The sequence below is a fragment of the Pipra filicauda genome, unplaced genomic scaffold (genome assembly GCF_003945595.2).
Source record: "Pipra filicauda isolate LSUMZ 115617 unplaced genomic scaffold, ASM394559v2 scaffold561_size491250_pilon, whole genome shotgun sequence".
NCBI classification, from domain to species: Eukaryota; Metazoa; Chordata; class Aves; order Passeriformes; family Pipridae; genus Pipra; species Pipra filicauda.
The window spans coordinates 197,598-215,714 of NW_024104711.1; the positions used below are offsets into that span (position 1 = coordinate 197,598).

General features: G+C 50.0%; 1 protein-coding gene across 1 annotated transcript in view; it reads left to right on the forward strand.

Annotated features, from left to right (window-relative positions):
* The first annotated feature begins 1,729 nt into the window (after positions 1-1,729).
* The window catches only part of LOC113998064 (rho GTPase-activating protein 39-like), a 55,694-nt gene continuing 39,306 nt past the window's right edge, over positions 1,730-18,117 (forward strand). The window contains exon 1 of the mRNA XM_027740417.2: positions 1,730-1,854. Within this exon, the coding sequence (XP_027596218.2) occupies positions 1,844-1,854 (11 nt within the window). The 5' untranslated portion in view covers positions 1,730-1,843. The remainder of the gene's footprint in view (positions 1,855-18,117) is intronic.

The window sequence follows — 18,117 nt, forward strand, 5'->3', positions numbered from 1 at the left end:
AGTGATGTCAATCAGGCTGTTAAAATTCTTATACACCAGGTCTGTAGCAGCAGGAGCCCTTGAACAGAGACTGTCAGGCTACTTATAAGCATTTTCCCAGTATCACTGTTTCCCTGAGGACAGGTATAGCCTGTATTGGCAAAGACGAGTAATCTCTGCACCTCCACAAGGAGAGCTGCCAATTTGACCACAGTAGAGCCAGACCAGCAAATTTTTGTTTCCAACGCAGACCTGGCTTAACTCACCCCTTCATTTCCTGCCAGCCTGTGCCTCAGTCCCTGAGCTTTGCAGCCTCCCCTGCCTGCTGTCCCGCAGCACCTCGGGCATGTCCAGCAGCTTCCCAGCCCCCGCTGGCCCCGCTCAGGGACCCCCCCCGTAAGCAAGTGCAGCTGTGAGACCAGCCCCGAGCGCAGCGGCCATGATCTCACTGTCTCTCTATTTGTTATTTAAAAGTGCAGTGGGACTTGCACGGGAATGTCTTCAGATTAAGTTACCCTCAAGTTTTCAGAAGTGCCAAAATGCCATGTGCAAACGAGTGCAGTGTTGCTCTGTGTGGAACCCCGGCCATCGGCTTGCCCAGGGTCATTAATAAGCTGAACAGACTCATTTCTGACTGTAGCAGACATTTGCTGCATGGTGTGAAATGGGCCAAAAATCACTCTGTTAGTGGCAAAATCCACCAAATATCTGTCAAGTCTTGGCCCCTAGTTAGAGGGTCTAAGGCATCCGGGCAGCTCAAACCCCAGGATTTACCTCTGTATGGGTTTGTTCCTCTTCTAGAAGCATAGGAGCTTGGGAGCAGTGCCACATTGCAGCAGTTACTGAGATAGCAGGGGCTCTGCCATGCCACCGTGCCAAGTGACATTCTCCAAACCGGTGCCTGACAGAAGCTGATCTAGCAGGGCTGACCTTTAGTGCATAGCTTGTTCATTCAGACTCCTCACGCTGGCCGAGGAGCAGGGCTCTGCTTGTTCCTGAGGCCTCTGAACCTACACTATTTGTACCTTGCCAGTCCATCTGTGCATGTGCTGGGGACACACTTGGTGTTCCTGCACAGCTCTGGCCAGTCTACTGTGTGCTCAGGACACAGAGGAAGACAGAAAATCTACAATATCTGCCCAGACAAAATTGCTGGGGCAAAAAAGAGAACACTGGGCAAACCCAGAGCATGGCAACCCTACAACTCAGACTGAGCAAAGGTTTGGTACTCTCACACCTGAAAGCAGGGACAGCCCAGTAGGCAGCATAGGCAAAGACGCTTTCTTCTCTCGATGCTCCAGGCTGGTTCTGCCGCTTTCCATCCACGCTCTTGGAGGGTGCCGTGAGTAGCAGAGGGCAGAGCATGACCAGTGACGCCCCGTGTGCCTCGGGCGGGGGGAGGCAGCGCCGGGGGCCGCGGTTCCCCGATCCAGCAGCGAGCACAGGCTGTTCCTGGGGCCGCCCCAACACCGCTCCCCAAGGGTCCCCGAGGGGGGCAGCGTGTCAGCCCCTGACCGCGGGTCTCCTCACGCGACGGGTCACGACCGCCGACTGTCGCCATTGACCTGTAGCTCAAATAACACTCGAGCGGCTCCAAAACTGAGCCCCGGCTCCGCTCCCCGTCTCCTTGTTTCCATCCCCCGAGGCTCGGTCGGGCTCCGCCGCCGCCGCCAGGGGCTGCCCTCGAACCGCGGCCCCGCCGCTGCCGCCCGGCCCGCCCGGCCCCGCCCCGGCCCGGCGCGGCGGCCCCCGGCAGAGGGACCCGGGGAGCGGCCGGGGGTCCCGGGCCGGGCCGGGCCGCGCCGCCCCCGGGCGGGGCCGAGATCGGGTTTCACATCCTGCCCCGCTCGATGGCACAGCGGCCATGGCGGAGAGGTGAGTGCGGCCGCGCACCTGTTGAACGGCGGCAGCGGGCGGGAGGCCCCGCCGCTGCCCGGGCAGGGGCCGGGGGCACCCCCGGATCGGGGGCCGGGGCGGCGCGGGGCCGGGCGAGCCGCGGCCGCAGGTGAGAGCCGGCAGGGCCGAGCCGAGCCGGGCCGGGCCGGGCTGAGCCGAGCTGGGGCGAACCGAGCCGAGCCGGGCTGACCCGAGCCGAGCTGAGCCGAGCCGAGCTGAGCCGAGCCGGGCTGACCCGAGCCGAGCCGGGCCGGGCTGAGCCGAGCCGTGCCGGGCTGAGCCGACCGAGCCGAGCCGAGCCGAGCGGGCCTGGCTGAGCAGAGCAGAACCGGGCCGGGCTGAGCCGAGCCGCGGCCGCTGACCCCGAGCCGAGCCGGGCTGACCCGAGCCGAGCCGGGCCGAGCCGGGCCGGGCCGAACCGAGCCGAGCCGAGCCGCCAAACTCATGCGGGCGGTGGTCCCGGGCCGCCTCCCGCCGTCCCGGGCTGTCCGCGGGGGAAACTCCCTCCCGCACCGTCCCAGCTCCCGCCGGGACCGGGCTGTTTGCGGGCTCCGAGCTCGGCTGAACTGAGCTGGCCCGGCCCCGGGCCAGAGCCCCCCGTCCTGCCCGGCCCCCCGGTGGGTCGGAGCCCCGCCGGTGCCCCCGCACCGCCGGGCACGGGCGGCTCGTCGGGAGCTCACCCGGGTCCTGTGCCCGGCCCGGGCTCCTGGCGCTGCGCTGGGCGCACACGGGGGTTGTCCCCTTGCTTAAAAAGAAGCACTTTTACAGAATGACAGTGAGAACACTGTCGGGCGCAGGAGTGGCTGTTGCACTTGGTTTGCTGGAGAACTGTGACCAGGAGAGGGTTCTCTCGTCACCTGGCAGCGGGTGGGCAGCCAGGATCACCTGTTGGCAGTGAAAATGGAGGGCCAGGTAGCTAGGCCAGTTTCCCAGGCTGCATCCGGCTTCCGACAAACGCAGGCGGATTTTATGGCTCCTCTGAATAACCCCATTCAAGGAGAATTCCTCCTGGTCTCTGTGCCTCGGCTCGTCGGCCAGAAGTGGTTGAATTAAGTTTGGCTCTGCCGGGAGGAAGGTGCAGAGCCTGGCAGAGGCACCGTCCTTCCCATCGCCAATGCCAGTTGTTGTTGTGCTGTTTTGCCAGCATTTTTTTCGTCCTAGATTAAAAGCTCGGCCGATTTAACATTCCTGCAGCACGGCTCTCCCCAGAGGCACCAGATTTCAGCTGGCTTCTCACATTCTCGTTGTCTGGGGGAGAGGAGGGAGGGCTGTGCTGGCGTTTTGCCCAGTGCCTCGGTGACAGTGCAAGGTGTTTGGAATAATTTTTTATTTTTCTTGCATTTGAAGTTGGTTTATTTTCTTCCCCTTCTCTCTCTTGCATCTTCTCCAGCAGAACATGGTTTGAGTTAGTCTGTAAGGAGCATCTTGGGAAGGGATAGCAAATCCCCTTGAGGGTGGCTGAAGAGTACCAGAATTCATCCAGAGCAAAATGATGAGCACAGCAGCATGCTCTTGCTCTTCCAGCAGCAGCAACTCAGAATCTGCTTCTGCCTCCCTGCTTGTGACAGCCAGGGGTGCTGTCAAGGTGGGGATCAAGGTGGTGGGTTGCTCATTTCAGGGTGAACTGGGAAACCTGACAAACCACGTAGGTTGGAGGCTATCGCTGCACTAGCCAGTGCAGGGCTTCTCACACTGGATTTCAGCGTGTTATCCCAGCATATCCCAGCTGGCTGTCTCTGGTGCTTTTTGAGCTCGGTTTTTGCTGGGTTGATGAGACAGCTCTTTCCTATCAGTTGGATGGAGGCTATTTGGAGTGTTGCTGAGATCACAGTGGATTATAGGAATGCAGGTTTTGAAGCCAGGTTTTTGGTCAGATAGTTCACATGCCTTCTGTATTCACAACAGGTTTGCTTAGCTGAAACAGATGTCTTGGCCTTTGCTGGGTTCACATAAGCTACAGTGAGATCTCAGTACACTGGCCTGGTACATTTTGTAACAGAGAATTTTGTGGTCACCCTTGTGATGCAGGAGGCTGCCTTCAGCCTGACCCTCACTGGATCTGCAGTGGAAATCCTTGTGAGAGATGTGCACGTGTAACATGCGGAATGGGTCTCACTGAGGCTGCCCTGCTCTAGGGACACAAAAGGCAAATGCTTCCCATTCAACTGATTTACTTGATCTCTAGAAAAATGTAATGTGCTGTGGTGCAAAGATGAAAGGAGAGCCCTAGATTCCTGTAGTGAGCTGCCTAAGGGGTAAGAGTATTGCAGATTTCATTGTATTGGTGTCTGAGCTTTGAGGCTTTTTTTAAATCCATCTTGCCATTCTTTTGGGGCTGACTTTACAGGATTGGGGTAACTGCCTGCTTGCAACCGGGTAAAGTTTTGTAAACCAGGGAGCAGGGGTTCTTTTAGAGCCACAGAGGAAGAGTTATTAGCATTGCTGAGGTACTGTGGGAAAGACTGTTACATGCATAGAATAAGCTTTAATGGAATTACTTCTGTATTTAAAGATAACAAAGCATGAACTGCTGTAGGATTCTGGCCCATGAGGGTGGGTTGTTTTTTTCCCTTGGCAGTGCCATTTAATAAATATTCATCTTCATGAACCCTTTCTTTGAAGTAATAAAAGAACATGTCGTATCTATATTTCCTGACAGGTAAATGCTTCAGTAAGAATACTACTTGGTTGCTATTTACCTCTAGAGAAGAAAGCTTTTCAGTTTGGCCCTGCTGTTTTAGCAGCATGGTTTTGGCTGTTTGAATTAAACAGCGTTGGGATGTGCGTGGAGGGAGATCTTCCAGCCTGCACAGAAATACTGGGGTTGCTGAAGTCCTGTTAACTGGGTGGGAGGACTGGGAATGTTACTGAGTGTGCTTGTTCAGCAGGAAACCTGCTAGTCTGGCTGGCCATTTTAATTTGATTAATACAAAATGTAAAGGATTTGTGTGCTTTATTGTGATTACAATGAAGGCTCTTAATTTTGTTATTGAATCTTGCATTTTTTGAGTATAAGTTTGTTGTGTTTAGTTAATTCAGATTAATTCAGGCTTTAATTTGCCTTTGCATGAACACTAGTTTCTGTTTTTTAGAAGCTTTAAGTTAGGAATGAGTGAAAGCTTTGACACTTCATCAGCCTGCCCTGGAGTTGCTGATGGGCTCTTTGTGTCTGAGCTCAGCTGTGGCTTTGCAGCATAGGGTCTACTGGTTTTGGCAGGGCATCCAAACCTCCTGCTGTTGTGCAGTGCAGAGCCTTCCACGTCCTCTGAACTGGGTCTATGTGCCCTGTTCTGGTTTACCCTCTTCTTAACTGGCTTAAATAAGCCCATGAATAAGCACCCTCTCTGTAGGTGCCTGTGACCACAGGACAAGCCCCTATCCCCCAGCAGGTTGTCCTGCTCTTGTCTTTTCCTGGATGAGTGTTGTGGTAGTTCACTTGGTAGTAAATGAGCTGGTGTAGCAAACGCCCCTATTAGCTCTCTAAAATCAGTGGAGATAAGTGCAGGTGGGAGAGGTTGTCAGCAAGCCTGGTATCTGCCACGCACTCCTGTCATCCCTGCTCCTCTGAACATGCTGCTGGAGCTGTTGGTGAGCTTGCCAGGGCAGTTCCCTTGGGATGAAGTGGTTTAGGGGTGAAAGACTGACTGGCTTTAAGTGAAGCCAGGAGTCTGTTGTGCCTTCAGTACCAGTGTTTGACTCTATGTAGATAAAGCCTGGTCCATGGGAAACGCCTTCAGACACACCAGAGTCTTCTAATGGAAACTAATCAGAAGTTCAAAGGAAAGAAGGAGTGTTTCCTCCTTCCCTGTGGTCTCCTTTCCCAGTGTTTCCATTCCTGTTGTACTACCCAAAAGGCTTTCTCGGTGGATGATGCAATTAGGAGGAGATGCTTGCAAGCTTTCAGCAAATAAATACGTCAGAATTTGAAGTGCTCCATTTAGGCTCCCTCAGTCCTTCCCAGGTGGAGCGCAATTATTTGTGCCTTGTTGTGACACGTATATGCTCGTGTTTCTTTGAAAAGTCCTCTGGGCAGATTCAAATAGTTCATGCAGTGCCTCTTATTTGTAATAAAAATAAATTCCACATCTCAGGGCAGGCGCTGAGATGTGGTGATAGCTGGATTCACAGAGGGTTTCTGAGTTCTGCTGTCATTACTTACACTTTTGGTGTTAGTTCCTGCCTTTGCCAAGGTGCACAGGAAGGCCTTTCCCTTGTAGGAAAGACAGCTTTAATGAGCAAGCAATTTCTTGTGCTTTTTAATAGCTCAATCATGAGTGTCTACTGCAGCAAGCTGTCTGTTTGATGGGTTTTATACTTTTCATGAGGAAGAGTAGTCTTCTGCTTTGGATAGTTTCTTAAAGTAGTCAGTTTTTGGAGTAGCAGGAAAGTATTAACTAAAGCAGCAGCCATGAGGTCCATCTGGCTCATGCATCTGGAACAACACACTTTAGGTCAAGAGAAAATTTTTTTGCACTTCGTCTTGTCTCATGGGAGAACGGAAATACCATTATTTGGGATATATTCTCTCATCCTAATTACTGTTCTGAGGGTTTGAGGTTAGTGCTGTAAGGATTAAGTCCTTTATATTTCTAGTTGAGTGTTGCCCAGTGAATTCCAGTGTTGCTGGTGTCGACCATCTTCCAGCTACTCTCCCAAGCATTTTTCTTTGTGTGTTGTGAGCTGCCATTTTTTTGGTTATGTAATGCACACAGCCAAAAGAGATTTGGAAATGAGAGTGCTGAAGATCCAGATTGTTTGCTTGCAGTGAAGCATGGGAGAGGGAAAAGACTCCGTGTTCCCTAGGGGAGTGTTGGTATGGTTTATGTAGCAGCTCAAGGAGACATGGCCTCCCACTACTACATGCTTCAGGCAAAAAGAAGGGACTTGGGCTGGATAATATCAACTTTAGAAAAATTCCCCCTGAAAAAAACACCCTGGAAGGCAAAAGAACTGGAGATGCTGAGATAATGTTTTTCAGGCTCTTTTGTCTCTCTGGACTTAAGGTCTTGTATGAAATTCCACTGAAGGCTTTATGCTGCAGAGTGCTGGGGAACTTCTGAAATAGAGAGGTTTGAATAAAATGATTCGTTGGCACCTTCATCAACCACCAGAGGCAAATAGAAGGCTGGTTCTACACAGAGGGTGTATTTTCTTACCCCTCTTGTATTGTGCTTGTGCCCAGCTCCCTGATCCAAGCTCTTGCTGCACTTTGCCTTCCTCAGTGGTGACCACTCTGACACGGGATGAAGGTGATGGGGAGCACCCTGTGCTCCCTAGACTTGCTGTGTGTTCCTGTCTCAGCCTGAAGCAGAGCAGTCCTGGGCCCCTCTAAACCAACCTTTTTCTTAGCTGCAGGGTTTGTACCAAAAAACCAGGGTTTCTACCAAAAGCAAACAAGCCAAGCAGGAAGAGTCCCCCCCAGACCTGTGCTGGGCTCACTGGTGTGTGTGTGACTTTGCAACTGTGGGATGCTGCCATAAAGCACTTGGCTTTGACAGATGGGGCTGATTCCTACCTGGGCAAACAAGGTTGCTGCTTTTTGGCTGGAAACCTGTTACAGAGGCAGAAAAGACTTAATGTTGTGGGATTTTGTGTCATCGTGGACATCACGAACTGGTTGCCCAGGGCCAGGTGCTCTGTAGCAGGGATAACCTATTTGTTCTGTAGGTCTGGTTTTTCTGTTTGCTTTTGCTCGTGCTTCTGGGGAAAAAATAAACAAAGAGGCTTACTGTCTTCATCAACAGTGATACCAAGAAAAGCCCTGCACAATACTGCCTGATGAACTGAGACTGAGCTCAGCAAATCCCCTTCGACCACATGGAGTTCAGCTGTCTTGGGTTTTTGACTGTGAAGCAGTGCAATGTATTGTGCGTGAGTTTTCAAGTGTAGGAGTAGCCAGTGCTCAGGTTAGAAGGATGAATTGGTGTAAAATATTTTCAGTAACAAAGTCAAGTCAGATAAAGTTATCATAAGAGATTTTACAGCTGAATAATTACATACAGTCCCAGGGGATGCAGTGGGTGAGCTGTGCTGTGTAGTCTTGCCTGGAAAGAAAGGTGCTGAGTCTTCCTTGTAAGTGCTTAAACAGTAACTCAAGGTCCGCTTTGTTGTAAAACTGCAAATGCCATATTTGGTCCTCTTCTGGTCCGGCACCTGTTTCCTCCTTGTGTCCATTGTAGTTCTTTGATAGTCCTTTGATAGCTACAAGTATCCAGCTGTGTATCAGCCACACCGTTTAGCTTTTCTTTGCTCCCCAGCTCCAGTAGTTACGTTTGGGAGGTTTTTTATTAGACTTTCCAAGATAAGAGGAGAAGCTCCAAGTGTTTTCTGAATTCTTGATCATTACCAGTCAACATCAAGTGAAGCAAAGAGGGATGAAAGGGCTGTGGCTGAGGTGCAGAGCCTGGAGTGCAGCCGGCATGAGGAGTGTTTAATGTAGGCCTGAGGACAGATGCTAAGCATGTTGTAATTTGGAGATACATTTTTGTAGCAGTTTATACCCTTGTAATACCATGAATAGCCTGGCTGGGATATGGCTGAGTTGTATTTAATCAGCACAGTAAAATGAGTGTGAAGAAAGTAGGGTTGTGGCAGTTGGGTTGGTGCTGCCCTTGGGCTCTCATCTGCAGTCCTGAGTAAGTGCACAAATGGTAGAAGAGTTGCAGTTTTGGTTTGGAAACTCCTTAGAGAGCTTGCCCTGAAACAAACTACTTTAATTTTCATTAAATTAGTTTTAAAATCACTGAAAATGAGGGTGAAAAGCAATCGCCATGCTCCTTTCTGTACAGTGGGTTTAGAAGCTGCTTAGGAAATGCCTGGTGAGTAGACTGACAATCCAGTCTACATTCACTATGGCTATAATGTGAAATTAGTCTAAACCAGAGGTTTGAGGTTCTGGAGACTGAAGACTCTTCCAGAGCAGAAGTCTGTTTTGGGATGGCAACAAGCACAAAAGATAAGAAAGGCAGTGATGATCTGGAGGTGAAGCTATGCACTGCCATTCTTTTTTTCTTCTGGCCTTGGGTCCCATGACCGGAATGGTCGAGTTCACTCAAGCAAGAGAAAACCATCTGCTCTTACTTAGCAAGCTGAATTAGCTCAGTGCGGGATTTGGGGAGCTCCACTGTCCTTGTGTGACGAGTGCTGGGGATGGGAAAGAGTGAGACAGGGCCATGGAGGGGATCCCCTCCTTCCAGCAGCAGCACATCATCGAATCCTACACTCTGATTTTAGTGTGGCATGATCTTATCATCCCATTCCCTCTCCCATTCTCCATCAGGCCAGCTTTGGGTACTGTGCTGCAGGGGGGACTTTGGCCTTGAATTCCAAACCACGCTGCAAGAGGGAGGCTGGCAGAGAGGTGCTGTGGGCAGAGCTTCCTTTAGTAGGGATGCTTCTTTGGGTTGATCTTGTTCTTGAAACAGGGAGGGCTAGATGAGTCAGGCAGAGAGGGCCATGTCAGTGATTTCAGCCTCTCTGACTCCCCATAACTCTTCCCCAGCGAGGCAGCCTCCCGGGGTGCGATGGCAGCACAGCAGCAGCCACCCAGCGCTGCCTCTGAACGGCTGAGCACTTGTGTGCTTAAACCTCATTTGGCCATGGAGGGATGAAATCACTCACTTTTGTCTCTGTTTGGATAAGGAAAGCTGCTGCTGAGCTGTGAGAGCTGTTTGTGAGGGGAAAGCCCTTTGGTAGCCCAGAGTGTGGTGCAAGGTGTGCTCGCTGTGAAGTGCTTGCTTCACCTTGGGCTGCTTTGTCCACCCCGCTGTCTCTGGAGCAGGAAGCACAGACTGCAGGTGGAAAAGGGTGAACAGCGTGGTGATCACCAAATGGCTCAGTGAAACAACCCAGACATCAGCTCAAAATGTGAAAATGAGCATCTTCCAGTGTTTTGACGTGCTTGTCCCTGCCTGGCCTGGGTGCTTAGGGAGGTGAGCTGAGCTTGGAACATGTTGATTTTGGGCTGCAGCGGAGGCTCTTTGGGGAAGAGCACAGTTTCCTATTCCAGAGCGTCTCCTGATACAACGTACATCTTGTACTCTGGGTGTGAAATAAAATAGCCACTGCAGCTGCTATGAGGGCTCTGTTACCCTGGTCCTGGCAGCGCATGTGGCGCCTGCCCAAAGCGGAGCTGGGCCCCCAGGAATGGCACGGGCAGGCCCTTGGCTCAGGCGGAGGAGGGCACGCAGTTCATTCTTATTGTCCTGCTCAAGCCACTGCTATTCACAGCAGTAGCCATTTCTTCAAGCAAATGTGTGGGGGTGGTCAGAGAACAAACAGATTTGTCATGGAGCTGCCAGCGGTGCTGCTGTCTTGCCCTTCATGTCCCAGCTGGACCTGGGTTAAACCCAGAGGTTTCATGGACTGCAGAGATTTGAGGGACTTTACATGAATTGAGAGTATTCCCCTGAAATTACCATTTGGGGTCTGTTTCCTGGCATTTGCCCATAGTCCTGTAGCTGTAAAGCCTCCTAATGGTGTGGCTTTTTGCCCTGGGCAAGGCAAATGCCGTCTGTGAGCATAAACAGTTTGAACAGCGAGATGTGTCCGTGCTGGAGCTTGGACTGCTCCATGTGTCCTCTGGGAAGCACAGCCTGTCGTCAGGGCAGGCAGTTTGTGGGCCCATGGGCAGAGAGCAATGTTTAACTGAGAACTGGGTGCTCTTGGGGGGTGTTCAGCCAGCCCCTCCTTGTCACAGCAGAGCTGTCTGTGCTGCTCGAGGTGCGGGAGAGTATCGGGCTTCATCTTTCAACTTCACACCTGCTAAGCTGTGACAGCAGATGAGAAGGGGAATGAACAGCTGGGAGATGCAATCCTCATTTTTACTGTGCTTCAGGCAAGAATTGATCCATGAATTTTTTTATTTTTTTAGGTTCAAACCTGTTGGTGACTAAACCTTTTTGGCAGTTTGGTGGCCGCTGGGCCCAGCCTCTTGTCCCTTGCACAGCTTCTGCCAAGGTCCTGCTGGTCCTGACCTTGGCTGCAGCTCTATGCACTCAGCAGTGCCAAAAATAAACAAGGGAGAAGGTCCAAGCTGTGGCAGTCCCCTGGAAGGGAGATGTTGCTACAGGGCGCTGCTCTCTTGGAATCTTGCCTGCCCTTCGATGTGGTCCTGTATTCCCCCTGGGAAGGTGGAGCCTTGACCCCTCTGCCTTTCATCTGGTGGGTGCCTCAGGAGGTGCTTTGGTTGTGTAACATGTTTCCAGCTGGAAACACATCTTAGTTTGGACATCTGGAAACTGAGAATATGCAGTTACCTGTGAAACTCAGTACATAGGTGCCCAGGAACAGTCATGGTAACTCTGAGCGTGGGGTTATGATGGGTTCTTTATGGCTGGCAGCATAAAAATAAAGTTAAGGAGACTTGTCTGCCCTGCCACAGAGCTGGTGTTTACTCCTGAGTCTGCTAAAAGAGGGCTGTCTGTTGTCATGTTAGAGCCTTGAGATCTGTCTCTCTGCTAAAGAGTAGCTGATAGGAACAGAGGTGGCATGGAAGTTATTTGGTCATGACAGTAGCAACTCAGAAGGAATGCATACCTCCACCAAGAACAGATCAGACTTTTTTTCTCCTCCTTTTAAACAAAGACAAAAATCAAAAGGAAATGTGCAGGGAAAGGAAGGATGATGGAATGAGAGAGAGGTTGACCAAAAAGGGGAAGCTGTATCCAAACAAGAAGACCAAAAAACCTATATATTTCAATAGATTAAAATCAAAATAGGGCAGGCCAGAGTAAGACTTTTGAAGAGTGAATTTGCCAGCTATGATTAACTTTCAAATGCATCAGAAGTCTTTTGGAAACTGGCAGCAGAAGAGATCGAGGTGTGAAAGGCACAGAAGATAAAGCCATCGCAAAAAAATCTAAACCATGTTTTGGCCAACTTGACTCCTGTGGAGGAGCTTTGTAAACTACAATCTTGCTACAGAAGAGCTGCCTGAGAAGTTCTTGCATTGATCCTCAGTAGAAATAACTTTAGAGCAAACAGAGGAACTGATAAGAAACTGAAAGGACCAGATAGCGCTTAGTCAAGAGTGCCATAGGATCTTAAAACTGAAATTGCTGAAATACTTTCATGTGTATCCTGCTGCTAAAGTGCCCTTGGTATCACAGAAAGTGGTGGTGCCAAATGCAGTGGCATTTTTAAAAGTGGGGAATCTTGAGGAAATCGGGGAAGTGACAACAGGTGACTCAGTGTCTGTCCCGGGTGCACTGCTAGGGAAGGGCTGTGGGGGGGATTCAGGGCTCCATGGACTGTTGGGTCTGACCCCTGTGTCCAGGCCTCTGCAATGAAGAACAAGGTCACTAAAGGCATCGCCAGGCACAGCTGCTTGTTAGCAGTAATGTAAAGGCAAGCCCTGCCTCACAGACCTGCTGGAGGTTGGTGAGCAGGGCCAGTAGGCTTCATGTATCTTTGTTTTCAAACAAAGGTTCTCTGCCAAAGGCTTTTAAGAGACAAAGTTGCCGTGAGCATGGAGGCAAAGTCTTGTTCTGGACTGAGAGCTGGTGAAAGCATAGACTGCAAAGGGTAGGGCTGCCTGGATAAGAATCAGCAGTGAGGCCCAAGAGACTGGTGCTGGGACTGGTTTGCATCCTGTGGGTGCCCTCAGGCATCCAGGGGTGCAGTGAACTTCCCAGGTTTGCAGAGGATCCTCAGCTTCTGCATGTGGCTGGATACCTCACTGAAGGTGAGGAAATCCAGAAGGGCCTCACAGAACCAAGCAAGTGGACCAATATGTGACAGGTAAGCTTCAGTGTCGGAAAATGTGTTGAAGCCACAGAGGAAAAATGATCTGTACTGGGCCTGTTTGATGCTCAACCTGGAACTAGTGGTTACAGCTCAGCAAGGAGCTCAGAGTCGTCATTGATGGTTGTCTGAAATCATCAGTTCTGTCTCCGGTGTTGGTCAAAGAAGCCAGTCAATTTTGGGAGTTAATAACAAAGCAGAGAGTCAAAGCATTTTGACCCTCTCTAACACCTTGTTCATGTCTTGGAGGCTGAGTGCAGTTCTGATTTCTGCATCATGAGAAGGACAGTGGGGTTGGAGAGACTGCAGTGAAGACAATTAAAATTACTAAGGGACAGAGCAGCTACCTTATGAGGAGAGAGCATAAAAGTTGTGACTCCTTGGTTTGCAAAAGTCTGACATAGCATATGATCAAGGTATGCAAAGTCATGAAGGTGATAGAATCTTAGAATGGTTTAGGTTGGAAGGGACCTTAAAGATCATCTTGTTCCAAACCCTTGCCATGAGCAGGGACACCTTCCACTAGACTAGGTTGCTCAGAGCTCTATCCAGCTTGGCCTTAAACACTTCCAAGACAGGGGCAGCCACAGCTTCTCTGGGCAACTTGTGCCAGGGCCTCACCACCCTCACAGGCAAAGAACTTCCTCCTAAAATCTAATCTAAACCTACTCTCTTTCAGTTTGAATCCATTCCTCCTTGTCCTGTCACTACATCTCTTGTAAAACGTCCCTCTCCATCTTTCTTGTAAATCTCCTTCAGGTACAGGAAGGCCACAATTATGTCACCCCAAAGCCTTCTCCTCTCCAGGCTGAACAAACCCAACTCTCTCAGCCTTTCCTCACAGCTGCTCTATCCCTCTGATCATCCTGGTGGCCTCCTCTGGAGTCGCTCCAACAGCTCCATGTCCTTCCTGTGGTGGAAGCAGCACTGCAGGGGGAGGTCTCACCAGAGCAGAGTAGAGGTGCAGAATCCCCCTCTCTCCCTGCTGCCCACACTGCTGGAGATGAGCCCAGTGCCCATGGCCAGGGCATGTCCAGCCTCTCACCCACCAGCACCCCCAAGTCCTCCCCAGGGCTGCTCTCAGTCAGTTCATCCCCCAGCCTGGATTGGTACCAGGGCTGACCCAGGTGCAGCCCCAGCACTTTGTTATACCTCATGAGATTCCCATGGGCAACTTGTTGAGCTTGTCCATGTCCCTCTGGGTGGCCCTGTCCTTCAGGTGTGTGACCTACACCCTCAGCTTGGTGTCATCTGCAAATTTGCTGAGGGTGCACTTGATCCCTTCATCTGTGTCATTAATGAAGATATTAAACAACACTGGTCCCAATACAGACCCCTGAGGGACACCACTGGTCGATGATGCCCACTGGGACTCTGAGCCGTTGACCACAACCCTCTGGATGTGACCGTCCAACCACTTTCTTCTCCAACAGTCTACTCATCAAATCCATCACTCTCCAGTTTGGAGAGAAAAGGATGTTGTGGGGGTCTGTGTCCAAGGCTTTACGGAAGTCCAGATAAATGACATCCATAATTTAGTGACAGTGACCCTTCCCTTGCCCACTGCTGGAGTTACCCCCTCATAGAAAGCCACTGGGTTGATCAGGCAGGACTCACCCTTGGTGAAGCTGTGCTGGCTGTCCCAAATCACCTCCCTGTCCTCCATGCCTCAGCAGAGCTTCTGGGAGGCTCTGTTCATGATGTTCTGAGGTGCAAAGGTGAGGCTGACAGGGCAGTTCCCAGGGCCCTCCTTTCCACCCTTTTTAAAGATGGGTACAATGTTTTCCCTTTTTATGATTAAGTTGAATTTTTTTCTACCAGGTCTTGTGGCCCTAGAATGGCATCGATGAAACCTAAAGGAGATTGGTTTAGAGCAGGTAGGGGGAAGGCCGTTTATTTTACACAATGTGTGATGAACTTCTGAATTCGTTGTTCTTGGGGGTTTTGAATGCAAAAGGCATCAGCAGGTTGAAAAAGTGTTTGGGTAAACTTATGGGCAGCCAGTCTGAAACAGTTATTAGGATAACAGCCAGTGGTGTGCCTTTAGCATCTGTAATACATGCGTGGATTCTGGAGGAATGAGGGAGAATATGGAGAAAGGGCATGACTGGGCTCACATGCTCTGCCTAGCAAACTTCTCCTCGTGTCTCCCCTGTAGACAGAATGGAGGGACAGTTGGTTTCACCAAAGATATGTGTCTTACATTTTTGAAAGTTTCCAGAAACCAACATTAAGTGGGAATGTATATAGGTGTGAAATGCTGGAGAAGAGCCAGTATGGCTTTTGTAGACCAAAACTGAGCCACGTGACTCCAGTGGTGTTTGGAAGATGTTTGCAAGCACATGGCAGGGGTGATCAAGTGGAGTGGTCTAGTGAACCTCTCTGAAAGGTTTCAGCATGGGGTATCAAGGAAAAGTGCATCCTGGGATGTGTGGGTGAATAAATAGTTAATGAAGATAAGGAGTAGATTGTCAGACTTCGCAGTGGAGGGAAGTTCTGGGGGAGCCAGGCTGGGATCTCTGCTACTTGCAGGGTTTGTACCTGACCTAGAAATGGGGATGAAAGCAATGGCTGGGGAAGAGTGTGCGGTGTCGATGAGTGCAGTGATGTGCTCTGAGCAAACGAGGGAAGAAATTCTGAGCACTGAAATTCAGGAATGAATTGAGGGTAGCAGGTGTTTCTGGAAAGTATCAGCTGGTGCTCGGCAGCGCTGCAGGAAGGGAAGAGGAGGCTGGGAACAGCCAAGAGGGGAGCAAAGGACAGAATGAGAGTGTCACGACACCATTGTGGTCTGCTGCCACATGGGATATTGAATGTCAGGTCTTCCCATCTTGGAAGAGTCCTTACTTTAAGTGCCTGTGCAGATTTTTGCTCTTTTTTTTTTTTTTTTTATCTGTGGCAAATACTGTGTACTGGAGGCAGACAAAGACTGTCTAGGTGGACATCAGATAAAAAGTGAAGTTGAATGTGGTCCAGATCTCTGCCCCAATCCATCAGCCCTGCCATTGCTGAAGGACAGGGAGAGCGCTGCCTGCTTTGCTGTCTTCCTGAATCTGCCCTTTTCTTGCTGTCTTCCTTGCCACTGCTGAAAGTGAAAAGCTCAGTTTTGGACTGAATGCAAGCTAATAAACGCTTGGGGTTTTGGTGAAAGAAAACAAAAGCAACTTGTTATGGGCACCAAATCAAAAAGTGAATTGTTCTCACCCCAGTGTTCACTGTTACCATGTATAGCAATTACTGCCATGGCAACAGATATTTTCATGATCCAGCCAAGATCTTCCAGGGCTGCAACATAACTTCTGATACTTGCTCATTGTGATGCTATTAATAACTGTGTTTCCCCCCATCGTAGCCAGGAAGTTTCTTCTTCCTCGTGTACCAAGTGCAAGGATAAGCTCATTTAAAATCAATTGTGGGGAGAAGTGACACTGCGGATTTCCTGGATTTTTTTTTGTTCAGGAGATCCTGTCTAGTGCTGCCAGCTCTGCAGCCACCTCCTGAGCTGAGCTGTCTCCCATGTGCTATTTATAAGAAAACCCAGTCTGAATTTTTTTTTTATCCCTTTTCTTTTTTTTACTCCCCCCTTCCCTTAAACCAGGACAAACGGATGACACATATTCAGTGTTCCAGCTACTCACAGAAGCTTAAGTGTTGATTTCAGGCTGACTTGGTCAAGGGGAGAACTTGGTGCAAACTTAACATTATCTGGGCCAGGCTCTGATCTGCAGTTGTCCGCTTTCATCCCTCCAGAGGAAGGAGTTGTTTTGCCAGGCCAGTCTTCTCTCCTTCAGGGAGTTCGCTTTTCTTCTATAGAAGTGTAGCTATTAACTGTAAAACCCTCCCTCCCTCCCTTTCCTCACCAATTTGAAAGTCTTCTTGGCACTCTCAAAACTCGCAGCTGCTGATGTCACTGTCTTTGACATCACACTTCCCCAGATCTCCCTGACCTGCTGGATTGATAGCCTACTGTCATTAACTGAGAGAAAAAGAACATGGAATTCTTTATGCTACCAAACTCCTTGGAGAGGCTGAAGAAATGAGCATATGCCCTGCAAAAGCTTGGTCCAAGGCAAGAAGTAATTGTGATGCCCCCAAGGAGTGACTGCATCCTTCTTTCATTGCTGCTCTCCCCATTTCTCAGGAGGGTCTGTTGGCAGTGATACCTCTGGAGGTGCTACCAAGGGCCGTGTCTGCCTCAGGAGGCAGCAGATGCCATGTGGGACAGTACCAGCTCCTGCAGCCCAGCTGGTTTTTCTCCTGAACATCCCCAAGAAACAACTGAGACCCCTTTTTAAGAGCCTTTGGTGACTGAGACAGTTATTGAACACTAACTGGCTTCTTGGTGATTCTTGAGAATCATAGAATCATAGAATATGCTGAGTTGGAAGGGACCCATCAGGATCATTGAGTCCAACTCCTGGCCCTGTGCAGACACCCCCCTAATCACACCATGTGCCTGAGAGCATTGTCCAAACGCTTCTTGACCTCAGACAAGTTTGGTGCCATGGCCACTTCCCTGGGGAGCCTGTTCCAGTGCTCAGCCACCCTGCGGGTGAAAAACTTCTTCCTGATTTCCAACCTGAACCTCCCCAACTCAGCTTCGTTTGTTTCCTTGAGTCCTGTCACTGGTCATGAGAAGGAAGAGTTCAGTACTTGCCCCTCTGCCTCCGCTCGTGAGCGTGTTGAAGACTGCGATGGTCTCCCCTGGTTAATCCCAGCTTTATTTACACTGCAAAGGCTCTCCCCTGTCATATAAATAAAGCTGGGATTAACCACGGGAGACCATTTTTGGCTTTAACTTTGCTCAATGCAAGAATGCAGAGATGTTCAGTTTTAAAAAGGCTGTGAGTGAGTTTTAAGACAAGGTTAAGCGCCTCAGTCTTTGTTTCTCATTAAATCAAGCCAGATCTTGTTAATGACAAAGCACTGGAACTGTACATAACTAGTGCTTTTGTTTACTTGGAGTTCGAAGGTGTTACTATAGTCACTGCTAATCTTGCAGACACAATCGTGTAGCAGACAAAGCAGAGGTTGAAATATAGCTCACGGGATGTGATTCCTACCCACACCGTGACGTTTTGGAGACAGTCAGGAAAAAGAATGTCAGTTTGGGGCAACACTTACACACGCCTTTCCTTTAGGAGGAAGGTTTTTTCGCGGTTTATTACATCAGAATAAAAAACAATGGAAAAAATCAAACATGGGCTGTGTTTTTCATCCCAAACTGCAAATTCATTCCTGGGTAGGTGAGCTTTCCAGAGCTGGAGCTGTGCAGGGAGCAGGGGCCCATGAGCTGCCCTGGGGAGGCTCCAGGCTGCAGGAGGGACCAATGCTGTGGGTCCAGTGCCTTGGCTTTGCAAAACCCTGACAGTTGTGTCCAATGTGCTTGTTGTTCAGCAATTCCTGCAGGCAAAACAAATGTAAGAATCTCTTTTCCATGAGAAATTAATTTTTCTTGCTTATTGTTTTATAAAAGGTTTATGAACTCTGTGGCTGAGG